This window comes from Nannospalax galili, unplaced genomic scaffold (assembly GCF_000622305.1).
Source record: "Nannospalax galili isolate Female #2095 unplaced genomic scaffold, S.galili_v1.0 scaffold447, whole genome shotgun sequence".
Classification (NCBI taxonomy): Eukaryota; Metazoa; Chordata; class Mammalia; order Rodentia; family Spalacidae; genus Nannospalax; species Nannospalax galili.
In genome coordinates, this window is record NW_008355650.1 from 122,945 (window position 1) to 148,207 (window position 25,263).

Here is a 25,263-nt window from a genome sequence, read left to right on the forward strand (position 1 = left end):
AGCACTAGGGAGGCAGAGGCAGGCAGATCTCTGTGAGTTCAAGGCCAGGCTGGTCTACATAGTGAATTCCAGGACAGCTGGGGCTACAGAGAGACCCTGTCTCAAAAAAAAAAAAAAAAAAAAAAAAAACAAAACCCAAAAAACAAACAAACAAAAAAACCCCCCATAAAATTACAGTAGCTTAAAATTTTGGTGAAGAGCGGTCCTTAAGTTATCTACAATGCATGACTCAAGCTGACTCTGAACTTAGGTATGATTTATAATGTTAAAGTCTTAGGGCAAAAATGTCTTCAATAAAAGTGGAGTGATTTTCATACACACACACAAATCCTAAAGAACAGAACTGAAAAGCTGTTACAGTAAAGCTGTTCCTCATTTCAGTGAAAAGATCTGTTTTTGCTTTTGGCCTTTGTGAACATTTGTTCTTCGGAGTAAAAAGATTTCCCTTCTGCCAAAAATCTGTAAATGACAAAACAAAAAAAAACCCTCACAAAATACCAGGTCCTTAATACTTAGAAACACACACATCATCCTTATGTAAAAACATTTATTTTGTTAAAGATGTGTTTAAATATTCCATAAAAAATATTGTAATCAGGGGCTGTCGAGATGCTCAGCAGTTAAAAGCACTGGCTGCTCTTGCAGAAGTCCTGGGTTTGGTTCCCAACAGTCACATGGCAGCTAACAACAGTCTAACTCCAGTTCCAGGGGATCTGATGCCTTCTTCTGGCTTCCGTGGTCATTGTATAACACAGGTACATTTACATACATGCAGGCAAAACACTCATACATGTAAAATAAAAAAATAGTGTAATCAAAAAGAAAAAGGAGGCTGTGGAAGAAAGAAGAATGAGCCTGAACCATAGTGAAAATCTTAAGTTTATTTTGGTAGACTTGCTTTTTTATAGGCATTGGTTTAAACAAACCAATTGGTTTAAAGTAATTCTTTTCAGAGAGGATTCTTTGAAAAGCTAAACATTAGCAAAGGTTTACATTTTTGTTTATTTCAAAGATGCATAGTAATGAACCAGGGATTCAGATTCCCGGTTTGCAGCAGGTCAGGGAAGCGAAGCCCCCAAGACCCTCCTCTTGTACTGTGGAAGTGTTGGGTGAGACAGGCAGGGTGCCACACTGTGTGTATGGGTAGGAGATCTACCCGGATCTACTCAGATTCTGTGGTCCCTCACTGGTCATGTGCATGTGCCCAAGCCTCAGCCAGGACACTCGCTCCTAGTCTGGGTCACATCAGTGTGCACAGTGAGACCACAGGGCACACATACTGCCATCTCCACCCCACCCCCCACCCCCTGCCAGGACTCCTGCATGGTGGAGCCACAAGAAACCCAGTTCTTGCCATTTCTACTTAATCCAGAGGTGGGATGCCTTGCCTTTCAGGACATGGTAGATGCTCAATGCACAGTCTACACTAGCAATAACCTAGGGCTCTAAAGTTCATGCAGATCCTGAGTTTGGTGGCCACATCTTAGGGTTAGGAAGCGACAAGCAAAGTTTCCCTTAAGACTAAAGTTTGGAGATCTCGGATCACTGAGTGCATAAACACCCCCAGCTGCACAGTGCAATGTAGCAGGTACTCAAGACTTCCCAACCTCACTGGAAGAATGCCTTTAATGTCTATGAAGGAAGTTGAAGTCTTTGGTTCATGGGAGGCAAAGCCAGGTTAGTGGAGAATGTAGCATCTGCTTCAAGGCTATTTCATCTCCCTCAGGACAACAAGGTGTCATGTTTGCATAAGAATACCACTCAAGTGTATGACTGCATAGGGTACAAACGCTATGCCCGTCTGCTCTGACATGACCACACTTCATTAGTTTTAATTTACAGAAGGGAAATTAAATGATAACATTTTTCTCCAAAGTAGAACTATCCAGAATAGACCCTCGGCTTAACACAAAACCTAGCATTTTTTTTTATTAAATAATCCCCCAAAGAAATTTAAAAAGTAATGATGGCAGATCTGAGAGATGACCAGTCTTGTATTACAAAGTCTGAGAAATGAGCCTGAGACATTGGCCTGGATTGTTGTGTCCTGGATGACACCTGGTAGACACCCTCTCAAGGGTGAGTCTATTTTATAATTTTGGGGTAGTGTGAACTTTTATTTAAACTCACAATTCCGAAAGAAGACCCGAGCATTTAGGAAAGATTTATATATATATATATATATCTAAATTTTTTGAGAAAAATAATTCAAATTGAAGCCTTATTTGAAAAAATACTTTTGAAGCTCTTTTAAAGTTACATTCCCCAAAGCACATATCAGGTTGGTGTACTTAAATATGTTATTTTTCCATCCTATGGGGTTGTCTATGAGGCTAAAGGTAGACAGACTTTTATACCGAAAACTGCAAGTTTCTGGAATTGGCCTGACTACACAGGCCTTGATAAAGATGGTGCTCGTTTACAATGATGGGATTTTCTTCAAAGCTGAATGAGTCATCACTTCCTTTCCGTTAACTTCAGCTGTGCAGGCAGGAAGAGGGAAGCGTGGACAGAAATCAGCTCCTTAAGGCTGAGCAGTTATGGACACGAGTCATAAGCCCCAGAGAACTAGGAGGTACACGGGAAGCATGGCACACATCTGGAAATGCAGACCCAGAAAGGCTTCCTCTCCTTTGTTCTTCCATTGAGACTTAGCACATCAGATTTTAAAAGTCTTCTTTTAAAGCTACACACGTGCGCACGCGCACACACACACACACACACACACACACACACACACACCTGTGTATACACAGGTATTCTCCTTCCAAACTGATGACATTTAGTGTCAATATCACTTTTTTTTCTTGGCAATACCAGGAAATGGGGGCAGAAGACTATGAGTTACAAATCAGTGCCACACTCTGTCCTGTGTGCACGGCACAGTCTTACAGGAACACTCCACATCTCACATAGAGCCTGGAATTGGCTTAAAGCCCCCAAATCACCCTCCTTTGTGTGTAGCAAAGGCAGCAAGCCTTCCTCTCCAGCTGTCTGAGCCAAGCATCCTGCCCTGCCTCCCAGTGAGGTGCCATCATACTTTAAAGGTCTCCAACTTGACACATCTTCAGAACACATGGCAAACTTGAACTTGGGAAGGAGTGCTCAGAATGTAAGGCCAAGGTAAAAAACTGATTTCCCTACAAGGCCATTGCAAGCACACCAGCCTCAGGTATCTCTGAAGCCTTTCAGATGTTGTTACTGGGCCACCATCACAGCAGAGAGTAACTTCTGGAAATCTACCTTGAGTGAAAAAAAAAAAAAAAAAAAAAAAAAAAAACCCAACAAAAAAAAACCCAAAAAAAAATATAAAAAAACAACCCACAACAAAATACCCCAAAATAAAATTTAAAAAACCAACCCAATGGTTAAATAGCACTGTGTGTTCTGGTGGGGAAATCTGGTTACCCATAAACAGCAATGACGCACCTCCAACTCGCCATTCACTAACATAGGCTATGGTCACTTAAAAAAAATTTTTTTTTAATAGCACAGGGCTAAAGGCCTTCACTACTGGGAAAACATTTGAATTATCCAATTGCTATTTCCAAGCAAAAATAAATTTTCCCAGTAAACACAAACCAAGTCCAGAGTAGAAAAAGAGTACTTTCACACCAGGTGAGATGGAACTAAACTCCTAAACTAACTCTCACCTGTCAATTCTTCACCAGAAGCAACTTCAAACACCCAATTAAACCACATGTATTTTTTTTAAAAAACCCAAACTCATAAAAGTAGAAAGGAAAACAAAACTTGAAGAGTTAACAAATGACTTGGAGAAAAGAAATTCACCTACAACTCTACATTAGTTTCCCAGCTCCTAGGTGGGCAAAGGTGAGAGCCAGTGCCAAGCTTTGCCCAAGTACCGGTGCACCCCAGTGGCAGGCTCCCTGTGCAGCATGCTGTGGCCCCAGGGCAGATCCAAGCTGTCTGGGTACCCGTGCTACCGATGCTTGGGCAGGATGAGGTTTCTCAGCATGTCAAAGGAGTTGCCATCTGGATGTACGGTCACAACCTCACAGTCCTTCTGATGAACCTGCAGGAACCCGGAATCATCTAGGCCCACGATAGACACTTGTGGTCCCTCGGCACTGCCCAGGCGGACTTGCTGACCACTGAAAATGAAGCACACCAACACTGGGTCACGAGGATGAATGGAAGGTGGGAACCGAGTAGCTGAGTGACTGCTTATTACACCAGGGACTTGGGGTCCTGGAGAGAGGCCTGGGGATGGCTACAACTAACACAGCCTAAGTAGAACTCTGACTTTTGATGCCCTCATGGCTGTCCTGGAACTCTCTATACTGTAGACTAAGTTGGCCTTGAACTCAAAGAGATCCACCCGCCTTTGTCTCCTGAGTGCTGGTATTAAAGGTGTGTGCCACTACTCCTGGCCCTATGAGTTGTCTTAATACCTACCAAAGTAGTCAAGTGGTAGACTGGAGCTTCTGTGTACTACATCACTCTAATCATATCCTGATCATATTGCTAATGATTTGAGTCACTGTCTCACCTCCAACACTCTTAAGACACACTGTGCAAGAGACAGGAAAGTAGAGGGAAGAAGATGGGATGGGGGACAAGAGAGGGTGACGGGCCAGTGAATGTGACCAAAGTACATCATACATGTATGAAATGTCTTAACAAAATCTGCTATTTTGCCCAATTAGTATATATATATGCTAATAAAGACAGGAAAAAAGAAAAGAAAAACACCGTGTGGGGGCTGGCGAGGTGGCTCAGCAGGGAAAGGCACTTGTCACACAAACCTGGTGACCTGAGTTTGATCCCTGGAATCCACATCAAGGTGGAAGGAGAGAGACAGCTCCATAAAACTGTCCCCTGATCACTACATGTGCACTATGGCACTTGTACCCACACATAGAACTCACATACACACAATAAATATAATTTAAGAAAAAGAAAGAAGACAGTCACTGTGTAAGTCTTGAGGCTTTGGCTGAGTTTTATCTTATAAAATCGAATTGGGTACCAGTTGAAAACACAGCCTCACATTACTTCCTTTGAATATTTCCCTGAATGCTTCCCTGTTCTGAATATTTGCTTGTTAAGCTATATCTTCTTCATATCTAAACCTCCATACACACCCAAGTTTTTATTTTGAATATGTTTCAAGCCTCTAGAAAAGTCAAAAGGATGCACAATAACCCTTGCATTACCTTCGCTTACAGTCACACCAAATAACATTTCCCTGTTTGCGGTCTCTCTCGACATACATGCATTTTGAATTTCTGCATTACTTAAAATGAAAGAATAGGACACTAATGAATCTCTCAGTTCTCAGTAATGAAGCTCCTCATGCAGCAGAGGGCCAGGAACAAAAGGTCACAAATGGCCAAAGTGTAGACATCAAGAGTCTGCTGAATGACGGTCCTTGGACAGGACCCCTTTACTGAACTTCACCCACCCAAGGCCCAGGGACCATGAGGAACAGGGAGCGGAAAGATTGTAAGAGCCCGGGAGGAGGTGCAGGACCATATGGATACAGTCCTACCAGCTCCTGAGACCCTGCTCATGTGATTCTATGGCAATGGTGTCAGCATACACAAATCCCATACAAACCCAGGCAGCAAAAACCCAGCATAGAACTGGGAAAATGAACATCAGACCCCAATCTTATCTGGAAATATTGGCAACTGATTACTGCTAGGTGAAGAAGAGCTGATCTTCCTAAAAGAAGGGACTCTAGATAGGCTGACTAGACCTCAGTGGATGGACTTGCACTGGGGAATGAATGGCTGGGGATACTAAAGACACAGTGGGCCTTAAAAGGAATGACAAGAGTATATGGGCTCCAGTTGGGGGGCTATGGGAGGTGCCAGTGAGGACCAGGGGTATAAAGATGATTAAGATTGTTTAAGATGTTCTGTATGAAATACACAAAAAATTCAATGAAAACAAACTTTAAAAAAATTAAGTTTGAAGCACCACACTGTAAGCACCCACACTTTAGCACCCACACTGTAAGCACCCACACTTTAGCACCCACACTGTAAGCACCCACACTTTAGCACGCTCCTCCTGACAAGACCACCAGCACACCTATCACCTGCAAGAAATTCAACCCTTCCAATCCCAAACATATGCACATAGGAGCAACACTAAATGGATTCAGTAGTTGCATGTATGTGTGTATGTATGTATATGTAACAATAATCATTATAAAAGAAGAGGTCATGAATTCTAGAGAGCAGGGATGGAGGGACATCGGAAGAGTTGGAAGAGAAGAGGAGGAGTGGGATGATGTAAATACAGTACTCATGAATTCTCAAAAATTGAGTAGGGCGTGGTGGCATACACCTGTTATCCCAGTATTTGGGAGGCCAGCTTGGTCTATATAGCAAGTTCCAGGCCAGCCAGGGCTACATAGTGAGTCTCTGTCTCAAAAACACACACAAATAGAAAAAAAATAGCCTGGAATAGAAAAGAAATTCAACTGTAATTATTAACAGTAACATACAGTACTTATCCTAGACACACGGTACCTAACATTCATTATATTAGATGTATTACATGTCGTCCAATATATATTTAATTTGTTCCAGTTCAAACACCCCTCAGTATCACATTAATACCCCTGTGGCTGGTTCCCTCCACCGGAATCTAACTGTGAGCAAACATCACATTTAGTCTCACACCTCTGTAGTCTATTCAGCCTCAAACACTTCCCACCTTCTTGTACTGGTTTGAAGACACTGATATTTTGGAAGGGTAGAGGCTTAGCAGTTCTCAGAATTTAGCTACAGGAGAATCCTGGGAGCCTTCATTACAGTGCAGGGCTGGCCTCAGTCCCAGAGTATCTGATTTTATAACTTCTGGGTGCAAATTTGCATTTGTAACAAGCTCCCACATGAGGCTGCAATTGTTGCATGGGGATCTCACCTTGAGAACCACTGTTCTAGAAGGTTCTACCATTTGGATGTATCTGATTACTTCCTCATTGTTAAATCACAGTAAACTGATTTAAGACGTTCTTGGTGTCATGTCCCTACTAAGGCATCCTCCCAGGCGGCAGGAGAGCTCCCTCCCACTCCTGGATATGTTGATCTGGTCAATTTCTGCTTACTGTGTTTTTCCATCACAGAGGTTAAAAAAATTATTATTCAGACCCACACTCAGCCCTTCATTTTAAGACACTGAACTGCTAAATTTATAAAGGAATTTTACAAGAAAGAAGACACTGACCTGTGTAACCAGTATTTATAATAGAGCGGAAGAACACCATTGGGCCCTTGGTCCTGAAATGTGTCGATCAGTTTCTCCAGCACAGTCACGGCCCTGGCTATGAGAAAATCGGCTCGTAGGGGCTTCAGGCCTGTTTTGTGCTGTTTATTGTATTCAGTGATGAGGTCGTTGATACATATGGTGGGGTTACTATTAGCCACGTTAAATCCACAGCCTGGACAGAAACAATTGAAAAAAGCCCAAACATCTTGATGTCTCAAAGCTACCACACATCCCTACCCACCTCCTGTAGGATTTTGCTACTGCTGGCTTTGTGGTGCTGGGGATGGAGCCCCAGGCCTTGCTAGGTAAGTGGTTGATCACTGAGCTTCAGCTCAGCCCTGCGGTTTCGGTTTTCTCTTCTTGCGTCCCTGTCCTTGTTCCAAATTTGCTGCCCCTGGCCACTTACAGAGTGACTTCCTTTACTATTCTGTTCAAGGGAGGACCATCTCAACCTTACAAAGAAACCGGAAAGCTGGTGTGGTGGCCCTTACCTGCAATCCCAGCACTCAGGAAGCTGGGGCAACCATCCTGGGCTATATAGCAAGATCCTGTCTTAAAAAAATTCACAACTCATAGAATCAAACAGCGATTCCTGGAACAGAGCTTCATAATGTTCCCAAAATAACAATGACTTTTTGTGTTCGTCTGGCCAAGAGTTATATATTAAATACTAAATGCAATCTCATTCCTTTTCCTAGTTTAATGACAGAGCACCTACCCAGGGCTGGATGTTTATTCAGAACTCTAGGGATCAAGCTCAGAGATTTCAAACCTTGGTCCTGGCCCATCCCTAGAACACATCTTTTAATACTCTATCTCTGGAAGCTGCTGGGGCTGAGGTCACACTACCAAGAAGGAGCTAGCCTAAGCTCAGGGGCTCTTTTTTAGTTCTTCAGGTTTCTAAACCAATGTTGCAAGACAGGAGTTACCAAGGGCTCATCTGGCCTGTTACTTAACATCACGCCTCTCGGGGAGAGGTTGGCATCTTCAGAGAAGCCAGATCTTAGTGAGCAGCAGGGCCCCGAGTCAACACCAAAGGTCTCTGGTAAGAGAGAAAGGGCCTTCCTGGTTATACTTACTGTAGGAAAAAAATCTGCTCAATGTAACACATTTGTTGTAACTTAGTAGCCTGGTAAGTTCAGGGCAAAGAGAAGGGCTGGATTGACCTCTGGGTCTAAAAAATTATACTGATTATTAAAGTATAAAGCAAGATTGTTACACATGGAAAAACAAGGAATTACAGCAACAGAGGCAGAATCTGCAGTTGAAAGCAAAGCAGTGGGGCCTGGGAAGCAGCTCAGTTGGTAGAGCGCTGGCCTGGAATGCAGAAAGCCCAGGGTTTGGTCCCCAGTGCTGCAGAACCTGCAGTGGCACATGCCTGTAACCCCAGCCCTTGGGGGTAGACAAGGGGGATCAGAAGTTTAAGATTGTCTTTGGATACATAGGAAGTTCCAGGCCAGTCTGGACTAGAGATTCCCCTCCACCAAAAAAAAAAAAAAAAAAAAAAAAAAAAAAAAAAAAAAAAAAAAGCACAAAATCAAATGCTATATCATACTGCAAATTCTCCTTGCAGTCACAAGATTAAAAGTCCTAAAATTAAAAGTCTGAGGGAGAATAATAACATGAATTGCTATCAACTTGTTCCTCCATGTCCTTCCAAAAACCAAGGAGTAGTCCTGCTGATAACTCTGAAATCTTCCCTGTTGGAGACTTCTAGCCTCCAAAGGCCTTGAGAATTTAATAAAAGCTGTGGATTCCCACATGGACACAATCCCTCAGCTTCCTGAAGCAATCCACTGGCCTCAGTACCTGAGGAGGATACTTGGAACCTGTATCTAGTCCAATCACTGACTTAATATCAGGTGTGAGGCTGTGAAAGGATGGAGTAACTTGCCTGTAATAATGCTGCCCGTTGGTAGCCAGCTGAAAACATGAGCCTTGCACTCTTTGGTTGGTATTTCACATATTTCTATCTGTTTCTGATTTCTGAGTGACAACTTGACTCTACTGGGCATTAGGGGAGGCTGGAGATTGGATGGTCAGGGAACTAAGAACCTCTAAAACCGCCTGCCCCCAACCCTTTCCTTTCCTGACTGGACGCACTGAGTTGAAGCTTTTTTGGGAAGGTTAAAAAAGAAGGCAACTTTTTCAGAGCTGTGAAAGTTCCTAGTTTTGTTTCTCTTGCTATGACACATACCCTGACAGAAAGCAAGTTCGGAGAGAAGGCATTTATTTTGGCTCGAATTTCCAGGTTATAGACTATCATTTCCCAGCATGCAAAGAACCAGGAATGGAAGCAGCTCGTCACATCCCATCCACAGAGAGGAATACCTGGATGCAGGTTTCTGATGCTTAGTGTACTCTCCACTCTTACATAGTCCAGGACTCCAAGCCCAGGAACAGTGCTGCCCATGGTGGGCTGGGTCTTCCTGCATCAATGAACGTAATCAAGACAATTCCCCACAGTCACATCCACAGGCCCACCTGACCTACAGGATCCCTCAGTGAGACTTTCTTCCCAGGTATTCTACCCTGTGTCAAGGTGACAATTAAAACTATGGCAAACACTAGCTTTCTTATTATAAAATGGTAAAATATTTGTTTTTTAGCATTTCAAGTTCCACGAGAAGCAGATACTCAGAAAGAAGACACCTGTTAGGTATTACACCAATTTAGTCCCAGGCAGGAACTGCTAAATCCCTAATTCAACTAATCTGGTCCTTTCTGTATCTATCACACTCTACAACTATAAGACTAAAAATAGTTATAATATCTGCTCTTCCAGATGTAGGCATGCATATACACATAAGCCATTTAAACGTTTTTTAATCAATCTGAAAAAATGCTGGGGCAGAGGGAAGACTTTAAAAACTCACCAATAAGGATATAAAATGTTTCTCCCATAAGTGTTGAATTAACCAGAACTCCACCAATCTTCATGAGGTCACCATAATAAATATCATTGGGCCATTTCACTCGTAAGTTGATATCCTAAAGGAAAATGTGCCTGTTAATTAAGCAACCAACCACATGACACAAAGGAACAGGAGTCATTCGTCTAACTAGAGGATGAACAGTATATTCTAGAAGCTAATGGAATGGGGGCTTGGCCCTTCTCTTTCAGACAATTGATCACTATTCGAGGGCAGGTAGTAGTGCAGTATTAAAGTACCTGTTGGGACCAGAAGGTGAAAGACTGACAGAACAAAATTAGCATCAACCCAGCACTCTCTCCTACCCCACCAGCTTCTCATTACTAGAAACGCTTTCTGGCCAGCCCCAGCATAGCTATGTTGGGAGGCTGAGGCAGGAGGATCCCAAGTTCAAAGCTTGCCTGGGCTACAGAGTGAATTCACATCCTACCTGGCAACTCAGTGGGACCCTGTCTTAAAATGAAAATAGGAGGGGGCCTAGAGAGAGGGCTCAGCAGTTAAGAGCACTGACTGCTCTTGCAGAGGACCCAGGTTCGATTCCCAACACCCACATGGCGGCTACTAGCCATCCAAAACTCCAGTTCCAGGGGAATCCAAAACCTTCTTCTGACCTCTGTGGCATTGCACGACACAGGTGCATTCACATACATGCAGGCAATACACTCATACACATAAAATAAAAATAATAAAGAAAAAAGGGGAAAAAGTAAAGGAGGGCTAGGGATATTGGCTTAGTGGTAGAGCACTTGCTGAGCATATATGAGGACTTGGGTTCGATCCTAGTATTGTAAATGAACAAAAACCCTCCAAACAAAACAACAAAAGGAACCAAAAAACCCACTTTCTGAAGACGGCTGTCTTGTGAATTTAGACGTTATAGCTTAGTATCACTAAGACCACCAGAGAGCACCTCTCAAGTGCGAGGTGTGGGCCCATCAGAGAATACTGCCCTCGGGTTCTTCTCCATTAAGGAGCCCTGTATGACAAGGATGGCCCTGAATTGAGCAGAGTCACAAAGGCAGATGGAAAGTCTCAAGCAGAATGCTATAAAGGAGCAGAAGAGCTGTTTCATCTAGCTCTTAGAGAAAGCTAAAGAACCGTCCACAGTCATCCTGGGTAAAGGAAATGGACTTGACCTGTGGCTGTGCCCCCTCCATCCTAAACAACGTGGACTGCAGGGATCTGCCAGTGCCCTGGCACAGCAGAACAGACAAGGTGGGCACTGCCTTGACGAGGCCTCCCAGACCTCTACCTGCTCCTGGAAACACAGACTAGACTAGACCAAGAAGCCCGGGTTAGACCTCTTAGTCCTGGGTCTGAGAGTCAGGCTGGGAGATGGGTGAGTAAAGGAAGCCTTTATGGAGATGTGAGTCTTGAGGAGAAATACTCAGTAAAAGAAAGCCAAGAGACCAGTAAGCCACTGGCCTCCAAGTCAATGGGGCTGGTTTTCCTGTACTGTGGGTGACAGACAGCACAGAGTCCTTCCCAGCACCAGTCTGTATGCCCTGTATACCAAATCCCCATGTTGGTATGCATCTCATCCCCATTTAGAGGAAGAGGCTATATGGCTCCCAAGCTTACACCCCTTGGCAGAGGCGTACTGGGATTTGAGCCCAGGACTTTGTAACACCAAGCCTGGGTGCTTGATACTGTATAACCTGCTACTTCTGTGAAATTCCCTCCTCTCTTTCTACCAGGTCTTCTGATGGCCTCTGCCCTTTAGGAGTGCCACCACCACCCTAGCACACTAGTCCAGGCTGAGAGAAAAGCAGCAGAAGAGAAAAGAGCAGCAGAAAACAGTCAATGGGATTTGGGGTGCTTACAAGGACCCTTCATTCTTTTCTGACTAGAACTGGGGTCCTCAATGGTGGGCATCCATCAATCACAGGAGACATAGGCAACTGCCTGGATGAGTGCTGCTGGTGCTCAGTGAGAGAGGCCAGGATGCTGCTCCCCTCTTTGCACACAGGATGTCAGGACCCTAAAAGTCCACAGCAGTAAGGCCGGCAGACTTGTCTGCAAAACCTGTGAGCTGGAGATGCTGGTCTCTGCCGCTCTCCCCAAGCCACTTCTTTCCCCTTTGCTGTCATCCTCCTCCCACCTGTGCTCCCCATGATGATGACGGCACCAAGCGCAAGTCCCCATCCTGCCACGTGTTCCAGAGCTCAGACCCAGCTCCTCCACACACGGCCGTAGCTGTCTTCTGAGCTGGCTCTGTGCTCCGGCTCCGACCGACTTTAGGTTTCCAGATCTTGTTTAGAAACAAAACAGCTTATGGAATCCTGGGTTCTCCTTCAGGCAAATACGAGAATCTATCTAAAGATGAAAAGGTAGGCTATGAACTGCTTTTCCCTGTCTTTGATGGTTGACTGATTGATTTTGAGTCAGGGGTTTCACGTTGCTCTCAAATTCTCAAATTCTGTATGTAGCTGAGGATGGGCTTGATTTCTGATCCTCCTGTCTCCACTTCCCAAATGCTGAGTTTACAAGCACATGCTACCACACTAAGTTTATACAGTGGTGTTGGGGATGGAACCCAGGCCTTTGTGCATTATAGGCAAGTACTCTACCAACTGAGCTATGTCTCCATCCTTGATCATTAGTCCAACACCTACTGGAACTCCCTTATGTATACAAGCATTACAGCTGATACTGCACCGACCCAAGTGAAACGAATCCTGCCTTCGCACAACTGGGAAATCGTGGGTAAGGGAAGGGGGTACACATGACTCTATCTCAAAGAAACATGACGCTTGTGCCCTAAGAGAAATGCTGTAAAGTCCTGGCGGGGGGGGGGGGCTGCTGGAAGATTCAGGGAAGGGCACTTGAGCTGGACCTCAAAGGAGGAACAGAACTTTAAGATGCGGAGAAAAGAATAAGAATAGGGGGCTGTGTGAGAGAGGGGTGAGGGAGTCCAGTGGGGAGGGCAGGGACAGAGACAACAGTGGAGCAGGAGTAGGCAGTCCAGGATCTGGGAGGAAGCCAGCACGCCAGTGACACTGACTGAGTGTGAGGAGAATGGTCCTGACCTGTGTGCTGACAGTTACATCCAACTAGAGACGAGCTAGCACCCCAGTGAAGACCATAAAGGCAGGGAGGCTAATCCAGCCATCCAGCAGCCACTCTATATAGGCCACTGGGTGCATCAAAAGTAATTATACTCAAGGAGTGCTTTGTGTTGAACTTGGAGCACCTGTGGAAGCCAGGAAATTAGAAAGAGGCCTTGGGGTGGGGTTCTTGAGGGAGGGGGCCTAGCACAGAAAAAAGGAAAAAAATGAGGGGGTAAACTGTGGGGGAAAGGTTTAAAAAGGGAGGGAGATGGGGCAATTGGGAGATGAGGGCAAGTGGGGGAGGGCTTCAAAGTGAAGAAGTATGAAAAAGACACATAGGATCTATTTTATACCCCAAATCCTCAGTGCCAGGCACAGTGTACCACCCTTTGAGTTGTTGAGAAGGCCCCTAAAAACAGCACATGCTTCTGCCATTGCCCTTGGCTGCCCACCATAAGTAGATGGTAAGACCCTGTTGTTGACACCACACACTTTGATTACAGGACAGAGAAGTCAATCTTGAACTGATGGGGAAACTTCCTTCTAGCTGGCTAGCTTTCTTAGCATCAGAAAGTACTATGCAGGCCGCTGGGGGAGAAAAGATGTCAGTGGTCAGGCAAGATGCACTAACTGGCGGAATGGTGGCATGACTGTTCTGGGGGTAGCCAACCACTTTCTGATTGGATTTGAGGTCTGCTTCACAGGAAGGAATTCATGCCTGATACTGTAAACCTGGTCAAAAGCCCATGGCTAGAGAGGTCATAGGCCCTAGAGGGTAACATACTACTAGTGTTTTGCCAAGAGGTCATGTTGTCAAACTGTAATCTAAATATTTATGTCTATACCCAAGATCTGTGTTGCTCTCAACCTTGGTCAGAGACACTTCTTTCTGCAGTGTGCAGAGGTTAATGCAGAGACTCACAATGGTCAAAGTACCAAAAACAAGTTGCTATGAGTGTTTAACCCTAAATGGGACATCTATAGAAATTTCTCCTCCCCAAGGCTCAGAAAACATCAAGGAAGAGGGCGCAGAAAGGCTGTAAGGGCAGGAGGATGGGAAGGAATTCTGCAAAATGTTGTTATGACTATGACATGGCCATTGCACTCATGACCTCACAGCAGCTGTGGAAACCTGTACACGATCAAACCACTCAAAATTCTAGTACAGATGGGGAATGAGCTCAGGAAGACCCACTTTTGGCTGAGGAGCTATTGGCAGCTGATGGCTTCTAGGGGAGGGAGTGTGGGTTTTCATGGGTGGTGTGACCACTAGTAGGTTGACCGGGCTCCAGGGGCTGGCCCCACACCCATACAGTACAAATATGGGCAGCACACGGGACCCAATGGGTTATAAAAAGTAAAATAAGAGGACATGAAGTAGAGAGGGGGATGTGCTGGGGGGGTGTCCTGGGGAAGTGGAAGTAGAGATAGGTAGATATGATCAAAATACATTACATACGTGTAAAATAAAGAAGGCAATAAAATAACTCCACTGAAGATGAAAATCACACCACACAGGTGAGGCTGAGACTGACACTTGTGGAAACAGGGTAAGAATGTTAGAGACGGCTGCTTCAGGTGCACCATGGGGCTTCCCGCCTCCCTAACAGCCTACGACCCCCAGGCCCTGGCACAGCTTCTGCACACCGCAGGGGCCCAGAGAAAGCACACTAAGTTAACTAGTAAGGCAACAAGGTCAAAACCAAAGCCGTGACAAAGGTAAGCAGCCTCACTTCCTGTTCCAGGCTCAGAGTTGGACTTGTACTGAGGTTAACTGCTAGGGTCAAATGTGCCTGGTCCCATGACAGAGCTCTCCATTCTCAATGCTTTCGATGAGATCAGGTACATGGCTCAGGTGCCTTGAAGGTCTGTGACACTCTGACGGGCTCAGAGCCAAGACGTGGGGTAACTGTGCCGGTCAGCGATCTGTGTAAGGAGAAGATGGGCCTCAGAATTTCCAGCATCTCAGGAACTGGCCACCTGGGAGGGGACATGGGGGCTGCAGAGGGCTGCCAATAACAAGGCTTTCAGACTTCTCTAACAGTGCTTTACACATCTCACTTCGGGAATCAGTAGCCTTTTCTTCTTCCCTTTGAAAGCCTGATGCAAGAGCCGAAGGAGGAGGGAGGCAGGTGCACCTCCCACGGCCACGTGAAACTCCTGCAGGAACATTTCAGGGGTGTATGGAAGCAGGGCCAGGTGTAGAAGAGAAGGTTCCTGTCACCGAGTCATCATTTTCTTATTGTCTTTTCAGTAGCTGATTCTAAAGTGTGTGGCAGTGGTAAGGATGCAGGTACATCTGTCCTCGCTGTGGGGAAAGCAGCACCACACGAACTCCTGCCCTTGAACTCCATCAGCCACACACGGGGCAGCTCTGCTGAGTGGAGGTGGAAATTTAAAGGTTCTTTAGGCCACTAGACTAGCTCCTTTTACTGAAAATGCAGGCAGCTTCCCTCCAGCCCCAAAGTTGCATACAGACTTTGAAACAAAGGAAAAGCTTGTTCTTATTAGGTTTTAAGAAATCTGACAAACGGGCTGGAGAGATGGCTCAGCAGTTAAGAACACTGGCTGCTCTTACAGAGGACCTGGGTTCAATTCCCAGCACCCACATGGTGGCTAACAACCGTCTAACAACTCCAGTTCTAGGAAACCCAACACCCTCTTCTGGCCTTTGTAGACACTGCACGTGTGGGTGCACTTACATACATGGCAGGCAAAACACTTACACATAAAAAAAAAAAATAAAAATCTGACAAAGAGGGGTTGGAGAGATAGATGCTCAGTGGTTAAGAGCACTGACTGCTCTTGCAGAGGACCCAGGTTCAATTCCCAGCACCCACATGGTGGCTACGAACCGTCCTTAACTCCAGTTCCAGGGGACTCCGAAGCCCTCTTTGATCTCCGCGGCATTGCACAACACAGATGCACTCACAAACATGCAGGCAATACACTTAAAAAATCTGACAAAGAACATGGAAAGGGAGTTGTGTGGAGAAACTGCAGCCCGAGCGGTACACTTTAAATGGCACCTCAAACACTTTGATGCCATCAATTACACCAACACATGCTACAAACGGAGCAAGTTGAGGTCTGTGTGCTCCATAGGAAGATGAAGAAAAACTGAACTATACGTACCTCATACTCAGGGATGGACCGAACTGCCTCCACGACAGCCAGAGACATCAGATGCTGGACAAATGGAATCCTCTGTCCCAGCTGTGACCTCAGGGGGATGGAGACCAGCACAGTGGAAAGAGCACATCCCACGGGGCTCAGCCAGGCATTCGGACCTCGCCCTGGAACAAAGGTCAGTGAGAAACCACTTCTTTATCACAGGAACACTCCCAGACACCCAATTCCCAGCACCCACATGGTGGCTACGAACCGTCCTTAACTCCAGTTCCAGGGGACTCCGAAGCCCTCTTTGATCTCCGCGGCATTGCACAACACAGATGCACTCACAAACATGCAGGCAATACACTTAAAAAATCTGACAAAGAACATGGAAAGGGAGTTGTGTGGAGAAACTGCAGCCCGAGCGGTACACTTTAAATGGCACCTCAAACACTTTGATGCCATCAATTACACCAACACATGCTACAAACGGAGCAAGTTGAGGTCTGTGTGCTCCATAGGAAGATGAAGAAAAACTGAACTATACGTACCTCATACTCAGGGATGGACCGAACTGCCTCCACGACAGCCAGAGACATCAGATGCTGGACAAATGGAATCCTCTGTCCCAGCTGTGACCTCAGGGGGATGGAGACCAGCACAGTGGAAAGAGCACATCCCACGGGGCTCAGCCAGGCATTCGGACCTCGCCCTGGAACAAAGGTCAGTGAGAAACCACTTCTTTATCACAGGAACACTCCCAGACACCCATGTCACAAAGACACACGTAAAAAGCCAGGCATGGAGATGGGGCGATGGCTCGGTGGATAAAAGCACTTGCCGCACAAGCATGAGGACCAAGTTCAGATCCCCCAAACCCACATAAGCAGGTGTGGCAGTTGCCTGTAATCCCAGCACTGGTGATACAGGGGCAGTGGATCCCTGGGGTAAACTGGCTAGTCAAACTAGCTGGAATTAGCAAGCTCCAGGTTCAGTGAGAGACCCTGCCTTAATAAATAAAACAGAGAATGATTGATTGGGGCCTCCACATTCATGTGCACATGCATGCACCCCAATTGGCACCTCCCTGTGGAGAGGCACTGATCCAGTGCCCCCTACCATAAATTCCAGTGTCTGCTGGGTGGGGGCTGGTGAGCAAGCGCCCCCCGCATGTGACACTTACTGCAGGCTCAGACAGCTGTTTACTGAGAACCTTCAGGAAAATAATTCCTAGAACTTGATTTCTGTCACAATCTGCAAAGCCTGGGAGGTACTGGGGAACACAGATTACCAGGTGTGACAGCCATCACATTCAAACAGGGAGGGATAAACTGTCTGCGGACTGCCTGTGTTCTAAGGCTGAAGCTGGCCTTGGCGATCTCCTTCTCTCCTGCACCATTTCAGGGGGCTGTTAGAATGGAAAAAAATCTAACTTAAGTAATTTCTGGGTTCAACACACACAATCAATAGGCTCTCAAGCCAGGAGACTCACGGGTTTTCAGAAAGAAAAATAACAGCAATGATAACAGAAGATGACTGACCTTTGCCCTGGGTCTGCCGGATTGCGATGGCGATTAAACCCATTTCCTGGGGCATCTCAAACATCAACCTGTAAATGGTGGGAAAAACCAGTCAGCTAGAACGGGCATGTAGAGGAGGGTCAGCAGCTCGGCCAGAAAAGGGGCGAGTGTGTGCATGTGCACGGTGGCCAAAGAAGGCCAATTCCAGGTTCAACGGTCTGCACAGCTGTAGAGCAGGAAGGGCACTGCTCTGTTGCGTAGCATCTGATGGGGACCTGAGGGAGAAAACACCACTGAAGGCCAGGGAGAGAACCTGCCTGAGCTGCTCTCCCTTTAAGGCTCATGAGCTTACAGGTCTTTGAACTATTTTATCGAGTTCGTTCTTCCGCCTCCCCTGTTTTTCTACCTTCCTAAGTGACAACTGGCAGCTCCTGACATTTGTTTCTACTTATGGCGTGTTTCTACTTGCGGCAGGTTTCTGTTCGAATGCTACAACACAATCACATCAGACGTTTCTGATTATTCAGAAACCGAGTTGGTAATAAAGTTGGTTAAAAGATCCCCCGTCCCTTGAGAACTAATTATGTTTTAACTGTAGTAAATAAAGCGACACCTTCTGAGAATTCCTGAAAACCCCAGATCCTTTTGGCCTCAGTTCAGCTCTTAAAATGGTTTCACATAAAAGAAGATAAACCTCTCTTTGGGAGTTAGGTAGCAGTAATCTACTTACGACACCTCTCTACCTGGCAGGTCAGCATCAGGTTTTTTTTTTTTTTTTTAAGGAAAAACACATACACATATACCCAACAAAATCCCTCATTCTGAGCATTTACTCCAAGTTACATTCTCCGCATTTTAGTTCCATGTTAAGACAGTTTCCGCTACTCTCCCACCTGGCACTGAGCAAATACAATTCGGAGTAGAAGACATTAAAATAGCAAAAGAAAGGCTTTCCCATCTGTCAGTGCGGTGGGATAGTTCTTTCAATTCACTCTATCATCTATCATCCAGCCATCTATCTATCATCTATCCATCTATCCATCTACCCATCTACCTACCTACCTATCTATCCATCCATCCATCCATCATCCATCTATCATCTATCTATCTATCTATCTATCTATCTATCTATCTCCCATCCATCCATCCATCTGCCCACTCACTCATCCATATATTCACCTATCATCATCTATCTGAAGGAGGGGAGTGGCTGGGCAGGGTAGAGTGGAGCTGGAATTCTGTATTAACACAGAATTTCCAATAATCAGTCTAGAGAAATCTGACCTTGTGCCAGGCCCACTTTCATCTCACATGAACTACAGCCCCACAAACATTTCTCTTGGACACCATGAATAACACATTGATATGAAGTGTGTCTATACACTGGGGCTCCAAGAATGAAATGTCCTTGGCTTGTGCTGGATGAGCAGAAAATCCTGAGGATTCTTTGTCCCATAACAAGAGTTAATATTGTCTTCTAAGAACTTCTGCTTTCTTTCCAGCAGCCTTCACCCAGGGTCCTGAGGCCCAGGGCTTCCAGGGTAAATGAGGAGAGAGTGTGTGGTGGTAGTGTAAGGGGAGATTTAGCACACTGTGAGCAGACTGCAGAGGCTCCTTGGATGATGGGAGATCTGCAATGTTCTTTAAATAAATAAACAGTGGACAGTAGACAGTCAAATATTGCAAGCTGGGGATGGTGACTATGGAAGGGGGGAAGGGAAAGAGGGGGAGGGAAGGGGGGAGAGGGAGGGAGGGGGGAGGGAAGGAGGGGGGAGGTTGCAGGAAGACAGGCGGTTCAGAAACCAAACACAGGCTTCTAGAACAAAGAGAAATGATTAAGGGAACATACGCACTAAACTGCTAGAGGTTTGGCAGCAGTTAATAGGGCACATTAATGAGTGGAGTAAGCCTGCTGCTGAGGCCAAGAAGAAATGCTGTGAGTGAGACGAGGGAAGGAACTAATGCCTGTTTGAGACAACTGGAGGCCACCAGATTTATTTGAGCTATCTGAGATAGCTCGGGGACCAAAATGCAGGGCTCATGGCCAACAAGGAAGCATTTATGGACTGCGTCTATTTTTTGTTTCTGAACTCGAAGCTGCAGTCTGCTTTAAGCAGAGAAAAAGAAACCATAATGTATCTCTACCCTTCGCTGATACCCTTGCAAAAGGAAAAAGCACAGGGTGGGGGAGTGTGCTCTATAATGTTTACCTAGAGGCCTCGATCTGCTTTTACGGTTGGCAAAGGTTGTAGAATAAAAAGCGTTGGGCTGTGTGCATGCGCTGCTGTATCAAAGGGACACCCAAGCACTGTGCCGCCTGTGTGCATGCGCTGCTGTATCAAAGGGACACCCAAGCACTGTGCCGCCTGTGTTGGGTCTGAAACTTCCAGAACCCTAGAAAGGGTCACTTTGCAATTAAATTCCCGACCCCACCGTGACCACATGGGTTACAGAGGCCATAATGGTACCCAGGGGAGCTCTGCCAAGAGTGTCCTGACTTTTATTTACATGGTTGTTGAGATGAAGTTTCAATAATCACATTAATTTAGAAGATAGACCAGAAAGAACTAGTGAAAACTGCGAATAAGTAAAAATTTAAATTGAGATGCAGTCCATCTGCTTTGGAGATCTAACAGCCCACATTCCCACCATTAGACAAGTAGAAATTTGGAAATGATCTAATTTCATTAGTGAAACAGCTAGCAGAGTTACAGTACAAGACACTGAAGGAATAATGGCAGCCGTTAAGGGGACAGCTGTGAAGGTTACACAGAAACACAGAGGGGCACGTTGGCCACAGAGCGCTAAATGAACAGCAAGATTCAAAAGCAACAGATGCATTTATTCAACCTGTGCAAAATTCATAGAACAGGGAAGGAAGGTAAACTGTTAATGGGTGGCTACAGTAGGATGCTATTTGTCTTTCCTTTTTTTAAAGAAAAAATTTTTTTGGTCTTTTTGAAACGGGGTCTCCCTGTTGGGGACCCCTGCTGTTTGGGTTGCAGTCTCTCCATGTCCGGATAACCTAAGGGGCTCAGCGTTTTTATGCAGAGACTCCCCTTTCCAGCAGGGCACCTCCTACTCTCTTCCTGACTCACTTTTGAAGTGGCCGCCACAGATACATGACCCCTGGCATAAAAACTACCAGGTTTTCCTATATAATAATCAGGCATTGTCTGACAGTCTGATAGAAGCCCACCGCCACATGTAAATGGGGCATCCTAGGAGCACCTATCAACTGAGGCTTTTGCTACTGCCTCCACACTATAAATCTTCTGGTTTCACCCCAATAAAGCGAAGCTGTATCACTGAACTTGTCTGGAGCTGTCACTGCGCCTGGGACCAGCCTGTGATTCAGTCTTCCCGGAGGGGGCTGTCCTTCCGTCAACATTCACTCACAAAGATCCTGCGTTCGCTGTTCTTGCACCTCCCCTGCCCGACGCGGACCGCGTGCACAGAGGGAGCATCCCGCAGCTGGCGCAGAGCTCGCCAGCGCCGGGCTAGGGCCAGCCGATCTGCAGAGCTCCGCCTGCACTTCCAGCCTCCGAGAGCCAGAGACCCGCACAGCAGCGCGCGACCCCACCGTGCGCGCACAACATGTATTTATTCAACCTGTGCAAAATTCATAGAACCGGGAAGGAAGGTAAACTGTTAATGGGTGGCTACAGTAGGATGCTATTTGTCTTTCCTTTTTTTAAAGAAAAATTTTTTTTCGTCTTTTTGAAACGGGGTCTCCCCGGCCTGGAACTCACTATGTAGACCAGGCTGGCCTTGAACTCACAGAGATCCACCTGCCTCTGCCTCCCAAGTGCTGGGATTAAAGGCGTGCACCACCACACCTGGCGATTAATTACTTTTTAATTTTAAAATTATTTTGAATTTCTTTTGGGAAAACATGTTTTTTATATGTAGATATAATTATTCATAAATATTTCTAGGACCAAGACCAAAAGGTCTGCTTTAAAAATAAAGACGGGCTGGAGAGCTGGCTCAGCAGTTAAGAACACTGGCTGTTCTTGCAGAGGACCCAGGTTCAATTCCTAGCACCCACATGGTGGCTGACAACCGTCCTCAACTCCAGTTCCAGGGGATCTGACGCCCTCTTCTGACCTTCATGGGCACTGCACAACACTTACACACATGCAGGCGATACACTCATATACATAAAATAAAATAATAAATAAAATATTTAAAAATAAAGACAATCGCAGCACTTGGGAGCAGAGGCAGGTGAATCTCCCTGAGATCAAGGCCAGCCTGGTCTACATAGTGAGTTCCAGGACAGCTGGGGCTACAGGGAGACCCTGCTTCAAAAACCCAAGAGACAATAAAAACATTGAATAACAAATAACATGATCTATAGCACTCAGTTCTTTTGTCTGGATATTTTTGAGACAAAGTTTCACTACGTGGCCTTGGATGGCTTGGAACTTACTATGTAGACCAGCCAGACCTCAAAATCACAGAGATCTACCTGCTTCTGCCTCCCAAGTGGTGGGACTAAAGGTGTACACCACTGCTTGGCCCTCCTGCACTTACTTTATCATAACTTATGAGTAAGAACTTGTTGGATACCAGCTGAGCAGCAATTCCTGACACTGGATGAATGGCAGCCTTAACTTTCTTATAGGGAAACAAAATAATTCAGAGGCATAATTATTTTTGTTTTCATTTATACTTTTTATTGAGATATGACCTAACCCAATGAAGTACACTGATCTTTTTTTCATTCAATGAACATTTTATTTTTACTATTTTATTTTATTCTTTTCTTTTCTATTTTATTTTATTATTGTAGAGACAGAGTCTTTCTGTAGCTCCAGCTGGCCTGGAACTCACTATGTAGACCAGGGTGGCCTTGAACTCATGGAGATTCACCTGTCTTTGCCTCCTGAGTGCTGGGATTAAAGGCATGAGCCGCAATACCCAGCTTTTTATATTTGAGGGCCTACTTAAAAAATATATATAAATATATATATATAATTTTTATGTGTATGAGTGTATTGCCTGCATGTATATAAGTGCACCCATGTCACCTGTGTCATGCAATGCCTGAGGAGGACAGAAGAACTGGAGTTACAGATGATTGTTAGCCGCCTTGTGGGTGCTGGGAACCGAACAAACCTGAGTCCTCTGCAAGAGCAGCCAGTGCTCTTCACCAATGAGCATCTCTCCAGCTTCTCAGGCCTACTTTAAAATTTTACTTATTCTTTCAGAGTTTCATACACATATAAATGTTCTTTGACCACCGCCCACCCCATTATCTTCTCTGACTGCCCCCCCTTCCCAGTGTGTCTTTCTTTCCTGAGTTTCATGTCTTTCTTGTGGCCCACCGGATTTAATCAGGGTTGCATGAGCAGGGGTGGGGGTCATTCAGTTGAGCAAGGGCAATATACAAGTGTCTACATCACTGAGGAATATGGCTTCCCTTCCCCCAGCAACCACCAGGGAAGGTAAGGCTTCCTGAGCTCCTCCTCCAACCACACGGCATGTTGATGGGTCCTGACCTGTGCAGACCTTGTACAGGTAACCACAGCTGCTGAGTTCCTCTGTGCAGCAGCTCGTCAGGTCCAGAAGGCAGTGTTTCACAGTACTTGGAGGCATAACTATTCCTGGTGGGTGGTATTGCTGATCCTGGAATGCTGAGACCATGCCACCCTCACGTGAACTCACGAGGTACAGCCATCAGTGACGGAGGTAGGGGTGACCTAACAAGGAGGAAAAAATCCTAAAGACAGCACGATTCTAATCCTGTTTTAAAATACATTTTTTATATCAGTATTGCTTTCTTTAAGAAGTAGCATGATTACACGGAAAGACTTTGTATAGGTTGGAGAATTTGGAAAGGGAGTGAGTGGCAAATTCCCATTATAGGACCAGTGACACATTTCACATTATTGTTGAAACTTGGTAATACAGCTTTGCCAGTACAAAACAATATTCAAAATTATAGTAGACATATAGAATTTCAAATTTATATTTTAAGATATTATATATTTTTTGTTTCAGTATATCAGTTTAGTTATTACAGTACTTTCTATTTCTTTTTTTAACTTCCCAGACTGTGATTTTTATCTCTAGTAGTTCAATTAGGGCACGGGTGAAGGCACACTGGGGTTGAGAAGAGCAATAGGAAAATAATGGAGACCCTCTTGGTGCCTGGTTATGGGGGAGGTCCAACATCAAGGCCTGGATATCCAGGACCTCGTGTGGAGTGAGGAGCACAGTTGGGCCTCAGGGGAGGTGGACGTTCCGTTCCAGAGAACCAGTCCTCCCAAGACCAGAACCTGCATATAACAGAGGCCTCCCCTGCCCCCAGCATAAGAGGCAAGGCCTCTGCCATAGGCAACCTGGGACCTCAGGGGAGGGGGCTGTGGGGAGTGCAGTCACTCAGAGAAGACTGAAACTGCTGCCCAGCTTCAGGAAGTCCTCCATGCTCTACTCTGCCCTAGCATCAGCCTTCTGCCAGAGGAATGTGGAACTGTGGCTTACAGTAGGGGTTCAAAGCTTCAGGATCATAGGAGGGGACCACAGCTCCAGCTCACAGAAGACTCTCCCATGAACCCAGAGCTGTGGTCCCTTCCCATGAACCTGGAGTTCTGGTGCCCTCCTGTGAACCTAGAGCTGAGGTCCCTTCCCATGAGCCTGGAATTGTGGTCCCTTCTTGTGAGCTAGAACAGAGGTCTACTCCTGTGAACAGGAGCTCTTGCGAGCTGAAACTGTGGTCTCCCCCCACCCTCCCACAACAGGAGCTATGGTCCTGCCCTGAAAGCTGGAACAGTGGTCCCCTCTTGTGAGCTGGAGCTGTGGTTCCTTCAAATTAAAACACACTTTTTAAAAACTGCTAGGAAATATAGCAAAATATTGGCTGTGGTTATCTACTGCATGGGGGAGTGGAATTATTTGAAAAATATAGACAAGTATTAAGCAGAAATTAGTCCCCCAGATAAGTTTCTCTTCTCATTACAAATTATATATATTCTTCTAGAATTTTTCTCCTTTTGAAAATAATATATAGACAAGGGGCTGGAGAGATGGCTCAGCAGCTAAGAACACTGGCTGCTCTTAAAGAGGACCCAGGTTTGGTTCCCAGCACCCACATGGTAGCTAACTACCATCCGTAACTCTAATTCCAAAGGATCCAATGTCCTCTTTTGACCTCTGTGGAAGGTACACTTATACATGCAGGCAATACACTCATACACATGCAACAAAAATAATAAAATATTTTTTAAAAAGAAAATTATATATAGACATGTTTTACAAGACAAACAGAAATTTTTGGAGTCATTAAAATGATGTTTTTGATATACAGTTATGGATATACTTATAAGATTTTTTTAAAAGGAAGGTTTAAAACAGAGTATGATTTTCTTTATGTAAGGTGTGCATTTATAG

At 45.4% G+C, this 25,263-nt stretch overlaps 1 protein-coding gene across 1 annotated transcript in view; it reads right to left on the reverse strand.

The window, feature by feature from the left end:
- Positions 1-861: 861 nt before the first annotated feature.
- Positions 862-25,263, reverse strand: part of Hlcs (holocarboxylase synthetase) — a 213,156-nt gene continuing 188,754 nt past the window's right edge. Inside the window, exons 7-11 of the mRNA XM_008853031.3 lie at positions 17,887-17,954; positions 16,897-17,057; positions 10,125-10,239; positions 7,207-7,420; positions 862-4,115 (exon numbers count right to left, since the gene is read on the reverse strand). Coding sequence (XP_008851253.2) covers positions 3,944-4,115; positions 7,207-7,420; positions 10,125-10,239; positions 16,897-17,057; positions 17,887-17,954 — 730 coding nt within the window. The 3' untranslated portion in view covers positions 862-3,943. The remainder of the gene's footprint in view (positions 4,116-7,206; positions 7,421-10,124; positions 10,240-16,896; positions 17,058-17,886; positions 17,955-25,263) is intronic.